General features: G+C 41.5%; 1 protein-coding gene across 1 annotated transcript; it reads left to right on the top strand.

Moving 5' to 3' along the window:
- Positions 1–7,516: 7,516 nt before the first annotated feature.
- On the top strand, positions 7,517–14,300 carry ADRA2A (adrenoceptor alpha 2A). The gene has a single exon (XM_075215701.1). It carries the CDS (start codon positions 8,251–8,253, stop codon positions 9,550–9,552), a length of 1,302 nt encoding a protein of 433 aa, XP_075071802.1. The 5' UTR covers positions 7,517–8,250; the 3' UTR covers positions 9,553–14,300.
- The last annotated feature ends 10,935 nt before the right edge of the window (positions 14,301–25,235 follow it).

The following is a 25,235-nucleotide window of genomic DNA, read 5'->3' as shown; positions in this document are numbered from 1 at the left end:
GTACCCTCACACCAATACTGTTCCCACCTGTACCACTCACACTGGTACCCTCATACTAATACTGCTCCCACCTGTACCACTCACACTGGTACCCTCACACCAATACTGCTCCCACCTATACCTCTCACACTGGTACCCTCATACTAATACTGCTCCCACCTATACCACTCACACTGGTACCCTCATACTAATACTGCTCCCACCTGTACCACTCACACTGGTACCCTCACACTAATACTGCTCCCACCTGTACCACTCACACTGGTACCCTCACACTAATACTGCTCCCACCTGTACCACTCACACTGGTACCCTCACACTAATACTGCTCCCACCTGTACCACTCACACTGGTACCCTCACACTAATACTGCTCCCACCTGTACCACTCACACTGGTACCCTCACACCAATACTGTTCCCACCTGTACCACTCACACTGGTACCCTCACACTAATACTGCTCCCACCTGTACCACTCACACTGGTACCCTCACACTAATACTGCTCCCACCTGTACCACTCACACTGGTACCCTCACACTAATACTGCTCCCACCTGTACCACTCACACTGGTACCCTCACACTAATACTGCTCCCACCTGTACCACTCACACTGGTACCCTCATACTAATACTGCTCCCACCTATACCACTCACACTGGTACCCTCACACTAATACTGCTCCCACCTGTACCACTCACACTGGTACCCTCACACTAATACTGCTCCCACCTGTACCACTCACACTGGTACCCTCACACTAATACTGCTCCCACCTGTACCACTCACACTGGTACCCTCACACCAATACTGCTCCCACCTATACCTCTCACACTGGTATCCTCATACTAATACTGCTCCCACCTGTACCACTCACACTGGTACCCTCACACTAATACTGCTCCCACCTGTACCACTCACACTGGTACCCTCACACTAATACTGCTCCCACCTGTACCACTCACACTGGTACCCTCACACCAATACTGCTCCCACCTATACCTCTCACACTGGTACCCTCATACTAATACTGCTCCCACCTATACCACTCACACTGGTACCCTCATACTAATACTGCTCCCACCTATACCTCTCACACTGGTACCCTCACACTAATACTGCTCCCACCTGTACCACTCACACTGGTACCCTCACACCAATACTGCTCCCACCTATACCTCTCACACTGGTACCCTCATACTAATACTGCTCCCACCTATACCACTCACACTGGTACCCTCATACTAATACTGCTCCCACCTGTACCACTCACACTGGTACCCTCACACTAATACTGCTCCCACCTGTACCACTCACACTGGTACCCTCACACCAATACTGCTCCCACCTGTACCTCTCACACTGGTACCCTCACACCAATACTGCTCCCACCTGTACCACTCACACTGGTACCCTCATACTAATACTGCTCCCACCTGTACCACTCACACTGGTACCCTCATACTAATACTGCTCCCACCTGTACCACTCACACTGGTACCCTCATACTAATACTGTTCCCACCTGTACCACTCACACTGGTACCCTCACACTAATACTGCTCCCACCTGTACCACTCACACTGGTACCCTCACACCAATACTGTTCCCACCTGTACCTCTCACACTGGTACCCTCATACTAATACTGCTCCCACCTGTACCACTCACACTGGTACCCTCACACTAATACTGCTCCCACCTATACCTCTCACACTGGTACCCTCACACCAATACTGTTCCCACCTATACCTCTCACACTGGTATCCTCACACCAATACTGCTCCCACCTGTACCACTCACACTGGTACCCTCACACCAATACTGCTCCCACCTATACCTCTCACACTGGTACCCTCACACTAATACTGCTCCCACCTGTACCACTCACACTGGTACCCTCACACCAATACTGTTCCCACCTATACCTCTCACACTGGTATCCTCACACCAATACTGCTCCCACCTATACCTCTCACACTGGTACCCTCATACTAATACTGCTCCCACCTATACCTCTCACACTGGTACCCTCATACTAATACTGCTCCCACCTATACCTCTCACACTGGTACCCTCATTCCAAAACCATGAGCATTAATATGGAGTTGCCCCCCCCCCCTCCCCATTTGCCACCCCACTCTGCTGGGAAGGCTTTCCACTGGATTTTGGAACATGGCTGTCAAATTTGCATCCCTTGTGCCACAATTCAACCCGCATGTATTTAATGGTGATGAGGTCAGGGCTCTGTGCAGGCCAGTCACGTTCTTCCACATCAGACTAGGTGAACCAATTTTTGATGGACCTCTTTGTGTGCACGGAGGCATTGTCATGCTGAAACAGAAAAGGTCCTTCCCCAAAATGGTATCACAAAGTCGAAAGTACACAATTGTTGTGAATACCATTGTGCTGTAGCATTGATACTTCCTTCACTGGAACTAAGTATGACCCAGGCCTAACCATGAAAAGCCCCAAACCATTTGTGTAGTAAGCAATCTCCTGGAATCCACCAAACCCAGATTAGTCCATCAGACTGCTGGATGATGAAGTATGATTTGTCAGGACAGGTGACTAATTTAACACCCTATTCTCTAGAACAACAAATATAGGAATTAACACTTTGCACATTTTGTCCATTAGCCAAGTCATACAATGGTATTTGTAAAGTCAGATTTATTTTGTGATATTTAAAGCTGATAATGAATGTGAAAAAACAAGATACGGGTAATACTCCTTGCTATAAAAGTCGTGTAATGATATATATTAAACAATAACAAGAAATACTGGTTTACAAAACATTTCTTTTGAAATACTAAGGTATTAGAGATTAGGGATAAAACACTGATAGAGTGAAAGCTCTGACAGTGGATTCTGAGGAGCCTCCATCCCAGCTGACATTGGAGATGTATTTTAACATTAGTAAAAATGCATTTCAATTGCAAATATATTCGATACACGTTTCATACGCGGTTTACTAGCATGTTGTATAGTTGCAAATGCATTGATATGAACAAGCACAAAGAAATAGAACAAGGTTTCTGAAAATCGTTACTGCAATGAAATACAATACAGTACAACGCAAAGCTAGTAGAATACAAATGATAATGGACTCACTTGGAACAATGATTTTTATGGTATATGCATTTTACACTTATTAAAATCACATGTAAAATGTATACTTTAAAAGCCAGTTGGGATAAAGATAACAATATTGGGAGAAAGACATTTGTATACATAGAATTTAATAGTTTACTTGTGTCAGTATATATAGAATACTGTATAAAATGGCGCTTATCAATTCAATAGGAACCAGTGACATCTCTAACGCATTTCCTGACCAATATTCAAGACATAATACATATTTATGAGCCATTGGGTTACAGTGAGTTGATAGGTTTTGATCTCAAAATTGTGTGCAGGTGACAATTACTTTTATATTAGGTGCATTCTTCCTGCAAAATATCCACCCCTATATTCACCACTTCATTCGGTATCTCCCTCTCTCCTTATTGTCCCCATTCCCTTTTATTGAAGCTTTCTATTTTCCCCTTGTCACGACTTTCCCTTAGAGTCTCTGCCAAGGTAAAAAATAAAATATCAGCCATACACATCAATGGAACAGCGCCATCTAGTATCCAAACAAACATGAAAAATGTCAGCATTTCCATTAATCCTTTTAAATGAAGCATCTAACAGGTATGGGCATGCTCACTGTTTTACACAACAAAATTGACCTACAAAATTCAGGGTTATACTGGTGCCTCTTTTCAAGTGTGTATTTAAAAAAAAAAAAAAAAAAAGGTAGCAGTGTAAAATGTTACTGCTATGTCAATAAATATGTTCCCTACAGAGGAATGATGTTGTCGGGGTTAAAACCCCATGTAAACAGAGAGGGGGGCTGATGAGCAGTGCAAGGTGTTCCGCCACTTGTTGACCCACTGGCCAGAGCGAGCCTCCCTCCGCCCCCACTAGTCCAGCCAATCAGGCTGGAGCTGATGAGGGCTTTAGCCACTGCTGGAGAATGAGGAGTAACCGCTTACAGGCGGTGGCAGGAGCAGGGTACTGGGCATCATAGATAAAAGTTAACTGCACTTGGCATCCCGTCTCCAGTTCTGCGTTAAGTATTGTGTATAATTGTATGCGTATTCTGAAAATGTTGTGGTTATGGTTCTTAAATGTCACCAGGTAGGTTCTTACTAATTCCCTTATGGAGCTACCAACACTTGTGAGAAGTGGGACACCCAGTCAACCGCTAGGTGCCCTGAGAAGTTTCAACGGTCGCTAGCTCAAGACTCTGCAGGATTCACCCTGCTAGCTGTTGGCCACAGGGCGCCATTAATTTTGTTCCCCACTGAGACCAGCTAGACTTCCCGCAGCCAGTTACTGTAGGGTGCCTGCTGCAACACAAGGACACAGTGGCCGTCCCCCATGATGCGGGCACCAATCATGGGCCAGGTAATTATCTAAAGACTGCCTCAGAGTAGCCAAAGTGCTGTGGGGACCAGGCCGGGCATAAAAGGTGGCCCCACACTGGACTGAGGGTTATTCAGACATCACTGACTAGAGGTTATGGCTCATGTTGGGCTGTTATAGGATCACATTAGTGATCGGTTGTACATATCTCAATGGGCCTTGTTACATTTTGGACCTGCCAAAAGCAGGAGGACATTGGGCTTGGAGAGGATTTACGGAACGGAAAGTAACTGAAACGTGGAAGTGTGAGACAAGGAGTGCTCTAAAAAGGGGACTGATGAAATGGAGAGCAACTAACAGGTGGAGGAGAGAGCCAAGGAGCTCACGGAGGTGAGGACAGATGAATTAAAGAGCAGCTGACAAGCTGAGTAATGCACCGAGGGGAGGATAATCATCATCATCAACATTTATTTAAATAGTGCCAGCAAATCCCGTAGCGCTTTACAATTGGGATGAACAGAATGGTGAGTAAGTGAAAGGCAGAAAAGTGAGACAAGGGGTGCGTTGAATAGAGGATGGATGGGATGAAGAGCAGCTGATAGGGATGAAAGAAGTAAACATGAAAAGTTGGCAGAAGAAGTGACTGGCTGGACACAGGAAACAGAGAGTTAATAGTAAATACAGTGAAAGGGAAGTGTGAAAGTAAAGAGAGGAAGAACTAAGGGAGCGCATACAGGGCAATTAATAAGAGGTATAAGAGCCCTAAGAAGGGGAGCAGCTGAGATAACATAAATATAACACAATTTGATTGAACAAAATAGAGTACAATGTGGTGTGTAGGAATATAATATTTAATATATAATAATAATATAATATTTAATATATAATAATAATAATAATATAATATTTAATATATAATAATAATATAATATAACAATGACAGAACAAAGAAGACAAGTGGGAGATATAGAACAGATAGGTAGTCGGTAGTTAGCATAGTTGTCAGTAATCTGTCAGTAAGCAATGTAGTGTCTGTGATCTTAGCTGGTAATTTAGTAAATAAATATTAATTTGTAAGAAAGTAAAATGTTGTCAGTTAGGCAGCAAATCAATAGATTGCCCCTGGTCATTGCCAAAATTGATACAATTAGTAACCAAGCTTATAAATTAGTCAAACCTAGTGTCAGTAAGGTCCCGGGGTCAGATAACTGAGGGTAATTTACTAAAGACACATTAAATAGGAAAGAGGTATAATTGAAGTTAGAGCAAAGCAAGATGTCCCCTTTGAACACCTGGGAAGCCACTTATACACCATCAGTGACCCACTGTATATATTTATTTTTATAAATTCCCTTCCGTTGTTTCCCTCTAATAAAAGTCCAATCTAAGCATTAATACTTTTCCTCATATCTTTATAAAGCTTCCATGAGCGGTCTCTTCCTCCAGCTGTACCCCCCATACTGCAGGTGTCAGTAAGTGTAGGAACGTGGACTTTCTGACACTAAGCCCCGGTGTGTCTTCCCGGTCACAGCTACCAGACACTGACCACAACCACTAGACCACGGTCAACCACTTGGGCACTGAAGTCTCTCACACCCCTCTCTTCCCTGTTCACTACAATAGACTTTGACAGGCAGTTAGGATTGATGTAGGTTTGTTTTTTTTACATTGTTGTAACAATATTACTGCAGGCTGCAAACAATGTAACCAATCATTTTACATCTTATTTTCAATCTTAAGGCAAACAAAAGAATAACAATGTTTGCCAATAATCTAATTGGATGATATAAATTTAAGGGAAAAAAAAAAGCAAATATAAACCTGTGTTTATCCCAAACAGGTTCAAGTTTAATTAGTGTTGTTCCAGCTATTAAATTACATACAGCTGCATATATATATGTGTTTCTGTTCATTGACACGTGACTGACAGCAGCAATGGAAATTGTTGTGTTCTAGTTCCAAATCCTGAGTTTATGTGTCACAGGAATAGTATATAGAACAGTATATAGAATAGTATATAGAGTCTATTGATTGGCTCTGCCCCTATTGTGTAAAAGGGACTGAGGTGGGGGGGGGGGGGTCTGTTGTCCTTATGGAGCTATGTCAAGCAGCGTGTATAGGGACTGTATGTGGAGAGTTAGTTGTATGTCTATTATAATATGTCAGTTCCTCTCTGGTGTATGGAAAATAACTGGTATTTGGAAGAGATGTGAGAAGTGTCTGATGGTTACTGAGCTGTGAGTGACACAAGATCTGCGGCCGGGCTGTCAGAGCAATAATCATACTCTGACTGTACTGTGCCTGCAAACTGTGACTCCCCCCCAGGCTGTACCCTGGCTTTAGTGTACCTTGGCTGTAAGTGCTGTTCTCTGGCTGTGCTGAGTCTGCAAACTGTGACTTTCCCCAGGCTGTGCTATAAGTGCAAGCAGTCTGTACTGTGACTGTACCCTGTGTGTACTGTATGCGGCTGTTCCCTGGGTATACTGTAACTGTACCTTTGGTGTACTGTAAGTAACTGCAACCTTACCTGTAATCTTGCTGGGTATACTGCAGGTAACTGTAGCTTGGCTGTTCTGTAAGTACTTTACCCTGGGCTGTATTGTAATTGTACCCTGATTACTATAGGTAACTGTAACCTGCTTGTACTGACCATGTACCCAGCCTGTAACCTGCCTGTACTGACCATGTACCCAGCCTGTACTGAACATGTACCCTACCTGTAACCTGCCTGTACTGACCATGTACCCAGCCTGTACTGACCATGTACTGACCATGTACCCCGCCTGTAACCTGCCTGTACTGATCATGTACCCCACCTGTACTGACCATGTACCCCACCTGTACTGACCATGTACCCCACCTGTAACCTGCCTGTACTGACCATGTACCCAGCCTGTAACCTGCCTGTGCTGTGAGTATCTGCCTGGTCTCTCCCTGGGCTGTGAGAGCTGTACATGGTCTATGAGAAGGCAGCAGCTCTCTGGCTGTGCTGGGAGGTGTTTCATTCCTGACTGGTCGGTGAGAGGTGTAGCTGATCCCTGGCAGCGCTGTAGCAGCTCTGTGTCTATATAGCTGGTCCCTGGCAGCGCAGTAGCAGCTTTATGTCTATACAGAAGGGCTGAGCAAGGTGTAGCTGGTCCCTGGCTGCGCTGTCAGAGCCATTGTACAAGCTGGAAGGATGAGGGTGTGTGTAGGGTGTAGAGATGGCAAATTCCCACGTGGGGGCTGACGTTGCCTGTTCTCTGGTTCACCACTGATTGTGCAGCTATAAATGTCCAGTGCTGGGAGCTCCTACAACAACAGAAGCAAAATCTCTTCTCCCTGTGATCAGATACCAGATGCAGAGCCAGAGCCACTGACTGCAGAGCACCGACCTCTCCCAGCAGACAGCACCGACCTCTCCCAGCAGACAGCACCGACCTCTCCCAGCAGACAGCACCCACCTCCTATGGACACAGGATCTGCTCCTCTGACAGCCAAAGTCTAAAGTTTCTTCTTCGGATGAGTCTTGTTTAAAGCTCCCAAATTCCGCCCTGAGCCCACAGACACTTCCCTGAGCCCCGGGTTGCACAGGTGAGCGGTGTCCGGGCAGGTAAGAGTGAGACTTTATTACTCAGCAAATCCAGAAGTGGGAGGGAGAGGAGCAGCCACCGAGGAGGTCAAGGGAGAGGGATCTGTGTATCACCCCTGTGTGGAGTAGTGGACGCAGGGAGCTGGCGCCCGCTGGAGAAGGGCATGAATATTATGGACTGCTCCTGAGCTGCCTTCCTTACCCTGGGCTGGGTCAATGTCCCACACAGAGAAGTCTCTTGCCCCCCCGGAAGAACATATCGATATTTCATGATTAACTTTGAGAAGGTGTTAGCAGCAAGGGGGGGTATCTCTGCCATGGAGTGCCTGGGGGACTGCGTCAACAGCACCGCTTATAATGGGACTAATCCAGGTGATGGTGGCCCCCCGTACTCCATGAAGGTCACACTAGCTCTCATATCCCTGGTCGGTATTCTCATGCTCTTCACGGTGTTCGGCAATGTCCTTGTTGTCATAGCAGTGTTTACTAGCAGGGCCCTCAAAGCCCCCCAGAACTTGTTCCTGGTGTCCCTGGCCTCAGCTGACATACTTGTGGCCACTTTGGTGATGCCCTTCTCCCTGGCAAACGAGGTGATGGAGTACTGGTATTTTGGCAAGGTGTGGTGTGAAATCTACCTGGCACTAGATGTCCTCTTCTGCACCTCCTCCATAGTCCACCTCTGCGCTATCAGCCTGGACCGGTACTGGTCCATCACACAAGCCATTGAGTACAACCTGAAGAGGACCCCGGGCAGGATCAAATGCATCATTTTCATCGTGTGGGTGATCTCAGCTGTCATTTCATTCCCCCCACTCATCACCATAGAGAAGGAGAGTGGTAAAGTGGAGGAACCCAGGTGTAAGATCAATGAGGAGAAATGGTACATCATCTCCTCCTGCATCGGATCCTTCTTTGCCCCTTGTGTCATCATGATCCTGGTCTACATCCGGATCTACCAGATCGCCAAGAAGAGGACCAGGGTCCCCCCCAGCAAGAGGAGCAACGGGGAGCCCGAGAAGAAGCAGAATGGTTTTGCAGACCAGGACTTACCGGTGAAACTGAATGGGGAGAAGGCCGGGATGTCTGGAGAGGGGCAGCACAGGGAGGCAGAGGCCAATGGGGGAGACATGGAGGACTCCTCATCCTCTGAGCACCAGGAAGACCACCGTCATTCCTCCAAGAAGAAGCAGGACAAGGCTCACAGGGGCAAGGGGAAGACCAAGCTGAGCCAGATCAAGCCTGGGGACAGCCTGCCCCGCAGGGAGGAGGAGAGGAGCACCAAAGCCTCCAGGTGGAGGGGGAGGCAGAACAGGGAGAAGAGGTTCACCTTCGTCCTGGCTGTGGTCATTGGGGTGTTTGTGGTCTGTTGGTTCCCGTTCTTCTTCACTTACTCTCTCATCGCGATCTGCAGCAAAAGCTGCCCCGTCCCTGAAACACTCTTCAAATTCTTCTTCTGGTTCGGGTACTGCAACAGCTCCCTGAACCCCGTCATCTACACCATCTTCAACCATGACTTCAGGAGAGCCTTCAAAAAGATTCTGTGCAAGGGGGACAGGAAAAGGATTGTGTGACCCCAACTATTAATGGGCCCCCATTACTTGTGTGGATGCCTCCAATCATGGGGGACCCTTTCCAGCCGGACACAGTGACCCACCTGGGCACCTACCTGTGTACATGATGTTCCTCTCTCTTGTATTATACAGTAAGGACTGGTGCATCCTCAATCAGAGCGGTGTGTCTTCATTTTGGAAGGCATTGAGCTTTACGTGATCATATGAATGCTTAAATATATTTTATTACTAAAATTATAATTCTGTATCATTATTGGCAGGCATCTCATCTTTAATATATATATATTTTTTATATTTCCTCCAGATCTAACCCATTCCAATAGGTATTGCTATAAGTTACAGTATTGCCAGCTATTTCCAGTAACATTGTATAATATCATTCTTCGGTTCTTACAAAATGGTTTTTTTTCTACCTTCCGACTACTTTGCCAAAGGGCTATTTAACACTTTTGCTGCCAGACGGATGAACAATGCAAATCTCTGTCCTGAAATGTTTGCAGCATTGAACAGGTTACTGTGCACACAGAGGTAGAATGGGGTGTAACATGGGTGGCTCTAGTAACTCTTTATCTGCTGGCTAGATTGGTAAACATGCAGTTTTGCGCCCCCCTCCCACCCCCACCCCGCAGAAATGTCAGCTGTGCATTGTGTTTTTTTGTACTAACGTGAAATACCAGTTGAAACACAACTAGATAGATAATAGATCTATCCCGAGTATATCTGCAGACTTCAGGCTTCCTGACATGCAAAAGACAGCAGACTGTAGACCTACCAACTAGCCAGAGCTTCTATAAATGACATAGGCTGAGACCAACATCAGGAGTACTCTGTATTGACAGGTGATAGACACACAAGTTAATGCTTGCAGACACTGGGAGTAATTCATTACAATCTGTCTGTTACTATTAACACTGATCTGATTCCGTTGCAAAACCTCCATGTATTTATGCTGACCGTTTGTTCCAGAAATGCTGATTTTATAGTAATTTCATCTTTGAGCTGACATTATAGGCAAACACTCTATATCGTCTCTAATTGAATGCCTTTATCATGTCTTTATTCTCTCACAGTAGCACAACATGCCAGGGCTGTGGGGGGAGGGGAGAGATGCAACAGGCTTTCAACTAGGTTAAAAAGTGTGACTGAGAGATCTAGGTGTGATACCACGAAAGTTGTCATAGAATAATCTGTTGACTACACAAATTCTGTCTGGAGGGAAATTAAGGCTAAAATACAAGTTACTTTACATAACCACTGCTGGTAACATTTACAAATATATCTATTCTTATGCTTATTTTTACGTTTTACATGATATAAATCATCAATATAAGCCATAGAACTCCTATATAAGGTGATATAGAATAAAGGACATGAGAAATTAATGATCAGAAAAATAGTCAGACCGCATTGATTTAAGTCTTAAGGAACCAGGTTGGAATACAGAATTGCAATGAATATATATAGATTGCTAAACCTGTGAATCAAACATGCTGACTCTCAATTAAACTTAGGGATCATCATCCGACCTGATCTCCCTCATAGCCATTCAAATCTGAAAACGTTGGATATTTACCATGCTAGGATGGTTTATCCATGTGGTCTTATGACAAATTGATCAAATAAATGATATTACAAGTAGCCCTGTAATGTCATTTAAACCTATAGAGGTAACAGATGTGGGGGCAGTTTCTGCAAAGGCTTCCAGTAGCTAATCAGGACCAAGGATGTTCGAGATAACCTTTGTAAACGCTGCTCAGGGCACAAATAGAACAGGTAGCGTTCAAGGTCCGTCCAACGCTGGACAACTTGTCAATGTGTACTAACACTCTGTTTACCATGGAGATTGGTTATCTCTACTTTGACAATCACAGGGTGGAGCAGTGAGTAAATACACTTCATGCCAGTAAGTAAAATGCAGGGTAAATCAGGGAGCCTTTCAGAGCCTAACATGGCTGATAACAGAGGATAATAGCTTTCAGGCAGGGAAATAACAAGACAGCACAGTATATCACCTATCCTATTTCCCGATGTGGGTAAAGGAATTTTACACTTATATATTGGTAAATGTTACAAGATGAATTTGCAAATTGGATTAACTTGTATATAAGGACTAATCACCCAGATATGGAGGTATATAGATGCTGTGTATCTCCACTCTGGAGATAAACACCCCTCATATATCAGAACACAATCAGTATTAACCTCACTCCAATGTGATCACTGTATTCTTTTTTATATACAAATTTATTACACAGAACAATCCTTATTAAGCAGGAAGGAAGCCATTGTCATCAGCAGCTGCAAATGACACAAATCAGCAAAGTGAATCAGGATATTGTATAGTGCTCTAGTCCTCTAAGTGGATTAATGCATCATTTTTCTAACAACACTAATAGGGATTTCCAGTGTAAAGATCAATCCTCCTCCTAATGTTAAGCTATAGAGAGTGCAGCTCAATGTATCTTAGCATCGTTGTGTGGTGACAATCTGCTGGGAAGGGGGGGGGGGGGGGGGGGTTATGATACAAATGGCTACGATTGTTTTAGCATCATCCGCTGACTGCACTAGTTCCCAATGTGATCGAGTCGCTCAGGCTGAGAGTCGAATCGCACAATCTGTTCTAATTGGCTGCACGTGTGTGGCCAGATCGCTGAAGGATCTTATCGTTCGACACTCAGTGGTGCGACAGGATCGGCACTTATTGTATATCTGAAATATTTCTGTTGTTGTTTTAGTTCCACGCAAAGTGGATACTTTGTGACACTATGAAAAATACATCCTGTAACTCCTGTCTGATCCCAATGAGGTTTAGCTACAGAGTCATAAGACCCCCCCCTCCCCCCACAAGGCTGTTTCAATGGATCTTTCCTATATTATGTCAGATACAGCTAATCTCACAATGTAAGTAGAACGGACACCGTGTTTCCACCTACATATCACTTAAGTATTTATCCATTATCTTGAACCTACCAGGAGGGTGACCATTGTCACATGTCTCCTTTATTCAGCTCTGTGACCCGGAGAGGTGAACAGTGTATTGCAGAATGTCAGGCAGGGAAGGGGTTAATGGAGCTAATCACTGCTCACAGTAAAGGGTTAAATGCTGCTGTATTTGTGTGTGTGTCAGTGGAGCTGAGACAGGTAATGTGCTTCCTGCTACAGCTGACTGTAATTAGTGCCCACAGGTGACCAGAGCCCTTGGTTACTGCCTGTTCCATGCTCTGCACAGTCTGTCTTACACTGCTGTGCAATCCATGTCTTGTCAAGAAATAGCCTGACTCTATCTTATAATGCAGAGCTCACATTATCATGAAGCCTTTGCTGTGCAACAGTTTGAATGAAGGAGCCACAGATACAATCTCATCCATGCAGCACATCGACATGAATACACATCTTTATTGGGGAAAATGTGCTAAACAACTATTCTATTTGCTAACACTGCCGAATAGTGCATTATAACCAGAGCAGATGCCTGATTCCATTGTCTAAGCTGCACTGGGCAGATGAAATCTGATTGTATTTGTTTTAGTGCAGAGAGCATCATTGAGCAATGTTATAAATGACCCTTTATATCACATATTAGCAGAGCTTGCAATAACCAGAATCTCCAGGGATACATTCTGTATACAGGATGCTGTAGGTTGCTGTGTACATATTATCTGGTTTCACATCTAGGCTGCTTGTGTCAGGGGGATTTAATAGGCAACATGTGAGCTGCATTTTCTTCATCTGGGCGTAAGACAATAAATACATTTTGTGGGCAGAGCTACATTCTATATCATAAAGAATTGCAGCCAATGCTGTGTAGTCTGTGGAGAGAGCTTGCAGATCAACGTTCCAAATACAATGTTCTCTGATAATATCATATAAACCAAACGGTTCCATTTTTTTACCCCATAAGTGATTACATCTAACACCAAAGCTGCCTTTGGTGGGGAAGGTGTGAAATGAGTGGGTTTAGTAGCAATTACATTCTATTAATATTAATACTATTTTTATTCCTGCAATACTACTGTAAAGTTTATAGGTCTAACAATGTCTGCTCACAGCTGGATCAGCCTCCTCTGCTGGTCCACAGGTTGTTATACTGAGGACAGATAGATGTTGTATGAATACAGATCATTGCTGTACAACATTCCCTGACTCTCCTGACCTGACACAAGTAGCCTTTGTAGCTTGTTCTGATTAAAAATGAACAGATGGGTCCCATATATATTGTGCAACGCAGGCTCTGTAAAGGTGATAAATATTTTACTTGACAGTGCAAATAAAATATACATTTTGCAACTTTCCCAAACAACAATCTTGATACAAAAAGGAATCAAAACAGAAACAGTTTTAAATGGAAACATGTGTCAATATTTGTTTGCAAAACAACAATTAACTACTTAGTTGCCAGTCTTCTGCTCAGCTCAGCTGCAGGCTTCCATGATTTGGGTCTTAGTGAATGAAGCCAGTTTAATGTCCCAGAACTATGGAATGAAACTTCTATGTTTACATCTGTCAATCTACCTCACGGTTTCTTCGGTGCCAGAGCAGATTGCTACAGAACCCAGGATGAGAATTTAGCTGCTAAAACAAGACATTTCAATGGTTTCTGGCGCTGAATTGGTTCCTATGAAGCCAAGGCCTAAACAGTACTATGAACCTGTTATTTAAACCTGTTATTTAATTTTTTCTCTCTCTCTCTCTCTCTCCTTACCCTGCTCAACAATTTATTTCTTAATAAAAGCACCGGATCTGATGAACTGTGACTGTGTAGTCTGTGTGATTATATCAACCAATTCAAGAGCGAAGGCTTTAAACCCCTTCATTACCAGAACAAATGTCCCTTTTGCAATGTCATGATTCAAGTGAGGATGCAATTATTATCTCTTATCTGACACAAATTAAATTTATGTTGTTTATTTCATGGAAAAATAGGGATTTCTTTGACACACTTGAACAAGATTTTCCCAAAGTTAGTTTCACATAATTACAATAACTCCAAATATTCACTGCAAAATGTAATTGACTAGTTCTGCCTGGTACTAAGTACATTAAATATAAACATTATACCAGATTTGGTACATTATTACAGCCCCAAATCTAATATATTCCCCCACTGCATACGGATACAATGTACCATGTACACATACATTTCCTATGATAGAAGGAGAGAGGAACTGTGATTAGGAAAACAAATATCGGAGGTCTTACTTAATCTGGAGATTTGCAAAATGTGGGGTCCATGTAATATGGGGGAGGGGAGAACAGGAACGAAGATACTTTTTAAATTGCTTGTATTTGTACTTTTTATTAACAATTTAATATTTTTATTTTAATTACATGTAAACAAAGTTTTATTTCTAAAGCTTTGGTGAGACCCTGTAGTGTGGAGAGGGCCTCCTGAATCTCCCCTGCAGACTACCATTAATAGGGGCAGATTTAATTCTCTGCATTTTGCATCTGAAACAGTCATGGGTGCAACATAGAGGATTCTCCCTTGCACCCCAAAGAGATACGCAGGAAAATCTGTCATGTTGGGGTCACCGTAGTCCCCAGAAGTGAGTGCATCCGAACATTGCGGTGATGTTCGGCTATAACCGGCTTTGAATTGAACTCCCTCCCTAATGCTTTTTGGATCTAGGAGCTGCAAATATGTCACACGTTAATAATCCAGTCTACTCTGGCTCTAATAGTGTTAGTGTCCTGGGGAGATCCGAGCAGGTCTTTCCGTACACACCTATAGGCAGGAGCTGGCTAAGAAATTTTAGCCTAGGGGGGGGGATGCAGGTAGCCTTTTATGGGACCGGCCCCTGCCTATAGGCTGCCGCGCAGCAGAGGAAATCCCAGTTGATGTCATCATGATGTCACTGTAAGGTTTACAGCAGGTTAGGGACATAGCTCATACAGCCCACTGTACAAGTACCGTGGCTGATTGTGGGACAGTTAGTGTAATTCTTAATGGGGCTGATTTACATTTAGGAGCCAAAAAGTGCAAATTTTCCCCTGGACAAACCATGTCACGATGCAAGGGGAGAAAATGCAAAGTTTTCTATGGATGCAGGGAATATATTGGCTGCTTTTACATGTAGCCCACAATTACTGGGCAGCTTTATTGTAATACTGCGAGTCACAGATGCGCTACATCTGCCTCCACATTTTAAATCTCACCCCTGCAGTGCATCATGGTTTTGTCTAGGTAAAATATGTCTCCTCCCACCTGGGTTCACTTCTAAATGATACCTGATGTGTTTCCTCTTTTCCTGTTTCGTAACCAAGTTATTTTCAGCTTTACAGTAGGTCCATTTAATTGTAAAAGTAACTTTTATTTTTTTTTATTTCATTTTAAAAATGTAAATTGTATATATTTTTTTTCTTGTAAAATGCAGGACTTGCTTCTGATACTCGATCGGAATAAATATCGGAAAAACAATATGTATAAATATTTATATAGGAACAAGTAGGAAACAATAGGGAACAATGTATTGAACATTCTGCTCATTGTAATTTTTACACAGTAAAGCTAAGTCTCTACTATTAAATTATCGTGTGAGATTTGTTTCCATCCCGGAACTTGCACCAGGCAGCTATAATCCATTTGCTGATTGGCTGCTGTGAGCCAGCCCAAATGTGTTACCTAAATTCAGTGATAGGCTGGGTACATACTAGAGTGTTTTCAGCAGATTATCGGGACAATCAGACGATAAACGAGTGTTCGTCCCGATATCACAGTAGTTTCTACGCTGCAACAAGGAACGATTATCGGTCCAAAGCACATCATATACTTTCATTTGATTTTATAAACAAGCTAAAAATCCCGTTCTACAATGGAACGATGGTCGTTCCGATCCTGCAGTGTGTAAGCACTCAGCACCGGCAGTGTCCGTAGATCTCTATGGAGTGTGCAGAGTCACAATCTTTTCAGCCGATGGTTAAAAAAGATGAAGATCACAGATTTGAGGGTAAATCGTGTAAAACGTGTATAGTGTGTACACAGGAATCGGCTGCTGATATGGAGTTTTTTTTCCAGTCGTTGGTAAAATCATTATAAAACATTGGTCCAAAATTTCTGTAGTTTGTACCTAGCATTAATAAATGAGCCCCAGTTAGAGCAACTCCATGAATTTATCTAAAAATGTAACCTGTAGTCTTCCCAGGTAGCGATGCCTAATATGTGTTAATTATTTTTATTGTGAAAGATTGATCGGGCTGTATGTGCAGACTTTATATTTTTATTTGTGTTATTTTTTTTTTTAATTTTCATCTTAATTTGGGGAATCCCTGGTTTCTCTGTTGAGTCCCCTTTTTACAGCACTGAAGCTTTCAGTGTAACCTGGATCTAATAGAGCTGCTGTTTTAGATTAGAGTTACATGAATCTAATAATGTCAGAAGGAGAGAACGGCGTCGTCGGACCCCTATCCAAATTTTGCTATGGGGCACTGTTCCACCCCTAAAGCGACACTTAGCACGCTAGACAAAGCAGTTTCTTCTGCTGACCCTTTATGACGTGTGTGTCACATACAGGTACCTGCAGGATACAAGTCTGTACAGCAAACCCAAATAACAGCGGAAACCTAACATTGAAGTTCGTCTAGTATCTGCTGATCAACGATACCAGTAGGGGATAAAGGGGGGGGTCGTAAATATCTGAAAATATTTTTTTCCAGGACCACAGTTTTCTAACTATCCAGGAAGCAAAGGGGCAAATGAAATCCAGTTTTGGGTCTATTCCCAGAATATAACAATGTGTTATAGGAAGACTTAGCTGGAACAGAACAATGTTCTCCACATCTATATAGGTTGAAAAATAAACAATCTGCAGATTGTTGTTTCAAGGAGAAGTTTAAGTTATTTTAAACTGTAAACACAGTTGTCAGCTGATCAGCAATAGTAATTATATTGTGTAATCATCTATTTTTGGCTTCCTTAAGTAGTGTAAAGTGTTTTATATATAAGATGAATTATAGGTGTGCTGCTATTTTAAACATCTTATTTCAAGTGTTTGACTTGCTACAATGTATTTACATGTGACAAGATGCGACTGCAATATATGCATCATTTTATGCGCTGGGGATACTTGTTTCTTGGCTGATAACGATAATGAGCGCTAGGTACACACTACAGAAAACTTCTCCCGATGTGTTATCTATAACAATTTTACCATTTTAATGAAAAAACAAACAAACAATAAAAAATTCCTGATCAGCAGCCGATGTGTACACACTATACACGTTTTACACGATTTACCGTCAGATCTGCGTTCTTCATCTGTCATAACCATTGGCTGAAAAGATTGTGACCCTGTAAACTCTATGGAGATCCTGATCCTGAGTGCTTACACACTGCAGGATTGGAACAACATCGTTCCATCTTTGCACGAGATTTTTAGTTCAGTTTAACAATCTCTTTCAGCGATATACACTAATGCGATATTGGGCCAATCAGTTGTTTATGGTCTGACTGGCCCGATAATCTGCTGAAAACACTTTGGTGTGTAACCAGCCTAATCTAGTTGAAATCGATTAGATACATTTTTTCGTCATGCTCGGAATTCCATTTGGCAGGTAAGTGCGTCTGTGCGGTCATCTGCCAATCGGGTCACAAGGCCATATAGGTGAGCGAATCAGATCTGTCCGTTAGGGTCACCCACACTTGTGACCAAATTGGAAACAGATCCCGTTGCTCGGTTCCTGTCCCCTTTCAATATAATTGGGTGGAGTTGTCGACCGTGTGGTTAAATCTATCATTGTCATTAGTCCATCAATTGTCTTGTTATAAATCCCATTTAGTGTATAATAATAATAATAATAATAATACAGGTAACATTATACAGAATGCGATAGCTAACAAAGTGCTTGTCTGTGATGTCATAATTATATCATATTCACATGTAAACAACCATTATTTTGCAGTAGGCTCCTGTAAGAAGTTACCTGCAGGAACAAATGTCCTATAGATCTTGGGAAAGTAAAATAAATCCGGTTCTGTTTCTGTTTATTCTGGGTTTTACATATGAAATGTTCTGCAACATATATAATTCTGTATCGATATTTGGAACAGTGCAATGCTCTGCAGACACAGAGAGCGAACATTAAAGTAACATTAGTAGAGGAAGTAACGGGGACCCTCAGTACAGGAGCTGTGGATGGTACAAGTTTGTATATTCTGTCCCTGGTAAATAAATGTGTTCAGTGTAAGAAGTGGGGTCCTCCGTTCTATGCACATTATACATCTCTTGGTGTCTGGACCTGTGTAGATGTCACTGCAGGACGAGGATGAGGGTTCCCTCATTACAAGTTATTAGGAAACTGACGTCACTCACTGACATTTCCCAGACCTAAATGTTGCACTTAATGCAAAGCAGAACAAACCGACGGGCGGCCTTAACCCATTCACTGCTAGCTGCAGAGTAGCTGGAAGGAATCATCCCTGTATACAGTGTTCCGGCCCTTTCATTCAACCAGTATCAATGTTATTGTTCCCCCAGACTGCCCATCCTCTCCTGTCCCCCATGTAGCACACCCTAGGGCGAGGTGCTCCACATCCTATCTCTCTATCGCTGTGGTGTGTTCATGGGGTGTACATATTGTACTCATTCTGTGTACAATATGATGGTAATCAGACATTAATAGTTATTCCAGAGACATTGAAGGATGTGCTGAGTCATTCTTCTGCTGGGGCGATAAATCGAATGACGATCTCCTCGAACCTTACCCAAACTACCAGAAATATTCCCACACAAGTATGGGGTCCTATAAAGATCAAATACACCCATGTACACCAGAGATCCCTGAACAGGGAGCAGAATTGTAATTTTGGAGCCCTAGAATACTGGATCATGTGTACAGAATTCTGGGGCTTCAAATGCTGTGATCATTAAGGGCCTCATTCATCAAGGAAAGAAGACAAATAAAATGTGTATTTTAAAAAAACGCGTACGTACATCGGGTATACACACATGTGTGTTCACCAAGGAGTGGAAGATACGTCTGGTGATGAATACGGGTCTAGGTCCGCTCTGCTCTGACTGACAATACACTGCAGGATACGTACTATACATATGTGGGATATAAAGTCACGTAAGAATGCACAGGAAAAGAAAAAAATCAGTTACCTGTTAATAATATAGTTATTACTGACAAAACATTAGAAACTTTTTATTTGTTTATTCCCCCCCCACATTAAATAAATTTATTATGATGTTATTAATGTCTACTGTACATAAAATACATTATTACAGTTACTCCTGATTACAAACACATGTTCTAGCTGCATACACATCCGTCATCACCAGTAATAAGCACTTACACCTGACCTGTAGCTGGAGCAAGTGATACAACAGAAAAACACGCACCTTAGAGATGCCCAAAGCTTGTTTCAGACACTGCTGTGTGCGCTCGACCTTGGCACGTGCTTACTGTACATTGACTACGGGCATACGCTCAGTCCCCTCCCCAATTCCACCCAAAAAAATCGCAGGCTCTAGTAAGGGTCCATTGTGCATGGAAATTAATAGAACGTAGCTGCGTTCACTGCCGTAAGTTCTGGTCCTTGGAATGTACAGGGCGATTTCACGCAAAATATGGTACATATCGTTATATACGTACCCTGGTGATTCAAGCCCTAAGTTCCCTTCTGACCGCAGACACTGCGCTATTCTCTGAGCACACAGCAGGTGTGGCAGCTCTGTGGAGCCTGGCAGCGTAAGGAGAACTGGGCACCTCATCTGCCAAGCTCCGTATCCCTTGTTACCCACCAACCCCTAAACCTTTATCACAATATAATAATCAGAACACGCACAAAAGAGAAAAAAGAATCAGCAGAAATGATCTCAGCACAAAGTGAATCTCTAGTGGGGGAGGGAAGTCGGGGCTTATATTGTCCTTATGAGAATGGTGCCAAAATGAATAGGTTTTTATTCACAATTCTGACTTGAGAGGACTCTTATGTGAGAGTTGTGTATTTCTTTTATATGTAAAAAAAATATTTATTGTGTTAAATCAAAGATCGTGATTTATTAGAGATTTTCCTATGGAAACATCAGATAATAGATCAGGAAGCTGCGATGACAACAAGTTACTCTTATTCTGATAACCACACTAAAAAGACAAGACAAGAACACAGATTATTTCCCACCATTTTATCATCATCATCATCATCATCATCATCATCAACAACATTTATTTATATAGAGGCGGCAAATTCTGTAGCACTTTACAATTGGGGACAAACACAGCAATAAAGAAATTGGATAAAACAGACAGAGATGAGAAGGGCTTGCTCGAAACTTACACTTTTATTGGATCGTAGATAAGTATTTAAGAATTTCAGACCAGTACAATTTATATTAGATTAACTACAAAACATATACATGAATGCATATATGTATATAATATGTAGGATACAATAATTATGGCGTACCATCCTACTCATTCTGCATAAGATTAACATTGCTTCTGTAGACCTTCTATAATCATATAACCTTCATAGAAACCAAAAAATCCAACTGTCTGCAATTTGTACATCAATTACCACTCTCACTAATATCTTATCCAAATCTCATTTTTTTTAAATCCTAATTTGATTTATTTATTGATTTATTATTAATTGGGAAATACAGTTATCTAGATTCTATATAGCTAGTTAGCCAGGGTTTTACATGTAATCCTAACAATGGGTAGCTAACTGGATGATTTATTGTTAGAACCCAATGGGGTTCATTTATAATAGGACAGACCCAGTATAATCGGATTCTATTGGACTGACTTTACACAATGGCTCTGAATAATAGGCCAGAATGAATGAGTTCCCAGTAACTTGGTGAAATTTTAGCTATAGATATCTTAAGGGAGTGATTTCTATTATATAGCTATATTAGAGACAAATAAGGAAGGTCTCTATATGAATGTTTGTCACCAAAATAAGGAATATACTTTGTAGATAGGATATTATTCCTCATATTGCTCCTATCTAATGATAATATAATTACCTAATATATAAGGGGTTCCGTTAATCTATCAATTAACTAATATATACAGTTTATAGATGGTTGCTAAGTGTCATTCTGAAATGCACGATGTTTAATCAGGATCCTATAACGGAATAATTTATGTAATCGTGACAACGTGATATGTTGCGACATTAAATAAATTACAATATATGAAAACACACAGAATGATTTTAATCATTCCTTTTTTTCCACTTTATTAGCACTATCACTTATCTGGTTTTAATATTTCGCTACCATTTTTGCTCAGGAATTTTGGGAATTCTTTTTCCACCTTTTATTTTATCTTAAATCTCAATAAAGATTATGGTTTTAATGGTTATTATTTATTGTATCATAGAGTTCCCCAATGAGACACGTTTTCCTTCTTTTTACTCTTTGATACTAATGCATAATATTCATGTTTTGGGTTCACCACCCGGACAATTAAAACTGTAACCCTTTTTTAGCGGTCATTTATAATTTGGAGGATGTGATAATCTGGTGCTGTGGTTATTACTATAACATATATGTGCTTACAGAATGCCGTGTTTAGGTGATGATGGAAGCAAATATACAATCTTAGTTTCATGCCTCTGTGCCAAATGACTGTGTGCCAACTGATTTGAAGTTCTTGGCTCTCCCGTACATAATACCGGATCTCTCTGGTAAAAATGGTCGTAAATCTTCCACACTTTGTAAGACCAATATTTTTGAAGAATCTGTTTGTCCTGGAGATTATAGAGGCCTGGTGAAATGCTTATGTAAGATGTTCCTCGCAAAGGTGTCTGTTTTGGAGTCTCTGAAATAATACGTTCTGCCCTGTAGGAATGAGATGCTTAGATTAATTAAGGTAGTTTACTACCCCTATGATGGAGATTTTTAGTAGACGTAGGTTTCATGGTACCATCCAGATCTTTAGTATTTATAAAATTTATCTGCTTCAGGTCTCAGAGGTGAAGTGCCAATTTAACGAATTCCTGAAAGGGTGCAGGAGTACTTTTGCTGATATCCAATGAATCATCTATTTATCTTGTCCATAGTGATATGCTTGAGGTGACAGCAAGATGATTCTCAATAATGACTAATGCAGCCTCCCAAAGCTCTGGTAGAATCTGGCATAGTTTGGTGCAAATTCGGTGTCTATAGCAGTACCTGTGAGTTGGCAGTAAAAGCTTCAACTGAGAGTAAAGAAGGAATAATTTCAGTAAGTCAAAAACAAACTAATTATATGTCAATGAGTACCAGAAGATCACAAGTATTGCTGCCTGCTTGGCGACCTACATTATTCTGAATGTTACTGTATAATGTCTTAAATCAAGACTCGCAAGCCACGTGTACAGTGAGACACAAAACCCCTATAATTTGATTAACGTGCCTTTTGTATCTCCTAAACTTTGATAATCATCTTTAGAAGTGCAGTTCCTTTGTAAACCTTTATTGAAATCTCCCTGAAGATACATGAGAGTAGTATAGGATCAGATGATATTACCTCAAATGTTTTACCATCACTTAGAATTCTAACAACAAAGCTTCACGTTCCATCACAATAGTGTTAACACCGGTGTCAGGTATCACTACATCATGACTTAATCCATACACTGTGCCTTTGTTTTCTAGAGACAGATTAGTATGAAAAGATGTACCCATGTACGTTCCTTCAGCTAATTCATATTTAACTAATTAAAAAACTATATTAATTGCAGAGAAAGTAGATATTGGAGGAATAAACCTGTTCCACGACTATAAGTTTGTAAATGGACAAGTTACCGTCATAACCCCTAATTCATCCTCTGATTCTTATTTACCTTTACAATGTATCTCTGCTCCATAATCACTTCCCTTTCCCCAGCAGACCGGAGAGTCTGGCCCTGTAACATGTATATTGACACAGGGCAGTTACCCTATCTGTGTGTTTTCATTTAATTTTATTTATTTATTTACAAGAATGGCAGTTAAATAGAAAGAAACATAAATTATTCTGTGTAAACACGTTCCTCTTACAAAGGAATTTTGTGTAGTCAGGGTGAAGTTTTAGTGATGACATAACAAAAACATGAACACTCAATAAGAGCAGCAGTTACATAACACAAGACTCCCCCTCTGTGTTTACACACAATACAATGGTTTCATATTAAAACGACCTCAGACCTTTCTCAGAGAGGGCATCAGGTTATTGCTCTGAGACATTTTACATATCCTCACTGACATTGCAGAGCTGTAATAATGTTTATTACATGTTGTCTGTTGACATGCAAAATAGCTAATGTTACCTGCCGGTTTAATCCCCTATTTAGCCGTAAATTTAGTGGTTTGAACGGTTATGGTTTGTACAGTTGTCAATTATTTATGCCAGTAAAGTAAACAATATATACTGTAACATACCTTTATTGTCGAAATAAATTATATGCAGACTTTATAGGTTTTTCTTTAAAGGTGCAATAAAATTGTCACTATCTTTTATGTCATATTAACTGATTCCTGGAATTATAAAACGGTAGGGACTGATACTAATCATACAAACTTATGTCTATGCATCTTAGAAGATATAATACTACATTTTTCTAATTCTCCAGGAACCTGCCCATTGGTCAGCTAGCTGCAGACCAAGAGGAAATGAGAAAGAAAAAGTAGTTTTGCAGAAATATTTTAGATGTATTAATTTAGTCTGTTGATTATATAATAAGTGTAGACCATCATGACATATATTGAGCCACTTGTGGAAAATAGGGGGAAAATGAGACCTGTAAAATTAGTTTGTAGATGGGGATCAATCTTTACTCCATGACTACATTATTTTAGTGATTGCAACTGACAATTAAAAGGGAAGTTGGGGCCAATTATAGTATATGTAGGATGACAAGATTAATTGGAATAAAAGTTTAATGCTTTCTTTGAATACTCTGAAGTCACGATGTCCGTGTAGTAGCCATAGGAGACCTGGTAGAGATTTAGGAAATTTGGAAAATGTACTCACCATCCAGATTAACTACATACAGTATGTACAGGTCTAAGCTTAAAGTTCAACAATATTGGGGTTAAAAGTGTTACTGAGACCAGAATCTCCATCATAGGGGTCAATATAAGTGTAGGAAGGGGTTGTGTCTTCTAGTTTCAAATAAGCCTGAGCAGAAACAGGTTGAAGTTACCTTAGATGTGGTTTGCTATATATCACTAATACCTGTATAGTTTTTAGAAATGATCCTTAAAAGTCAAAAACAGAAGACTGGAAAATAATTTCATTGGAGGATATAAGCAGGTGGTTGGATTGTTCAATATGCATGTAGTCAATTACGTTAAGTATGCTCCTTAAATTAACAGGACCCCCGCCAGAACGGTATGATGGCCATCATCGTCATCATCACCATTTATTTATATAGCACCACTAATTCTGCAGTGCTGTACAGAGAACTCACTCACATCAGTCCCTGCCCCATTGGGGCTTACAGTCTAAATTCCCTAACACACACACACACACACACACACACACACACACACACACACAGACACAGAGACTAAGGTTAATTTGATAGCATCCAATTAGGGAGGAGTGTGGGAGGAAACCGGAGCACCTGGAGGAAACCCACGCAAACACGGGGAGAACATAGAAACTCAACACAGATAAGGCCATGATCTGCAATCGAACTCATGACCCCAGTGCTGTAAGGCAGACGTGCTAACCACTGAGCCACCGTGCTGCCCATCTTGTGC

This window comes from Mixophyes fleayi, chromosome 6 (assembly GCF_038048845.1).
Source record: "Mixophyes fleayi isolate aMixFle1 chromosome 6, aMixFle1.hap1, whole genome shotgun sequence".
Classification (NCBI taxonomy): domain Eukaryota; kingdom Metazoa; phylum Chordata; class Amphibia; order Anura; family Limnodynastidae; genus Mixophyes; species Mixophyes fleayi.
This window is presented reverse-complemented; position numbering and strand designations above follow the sequence as displayed.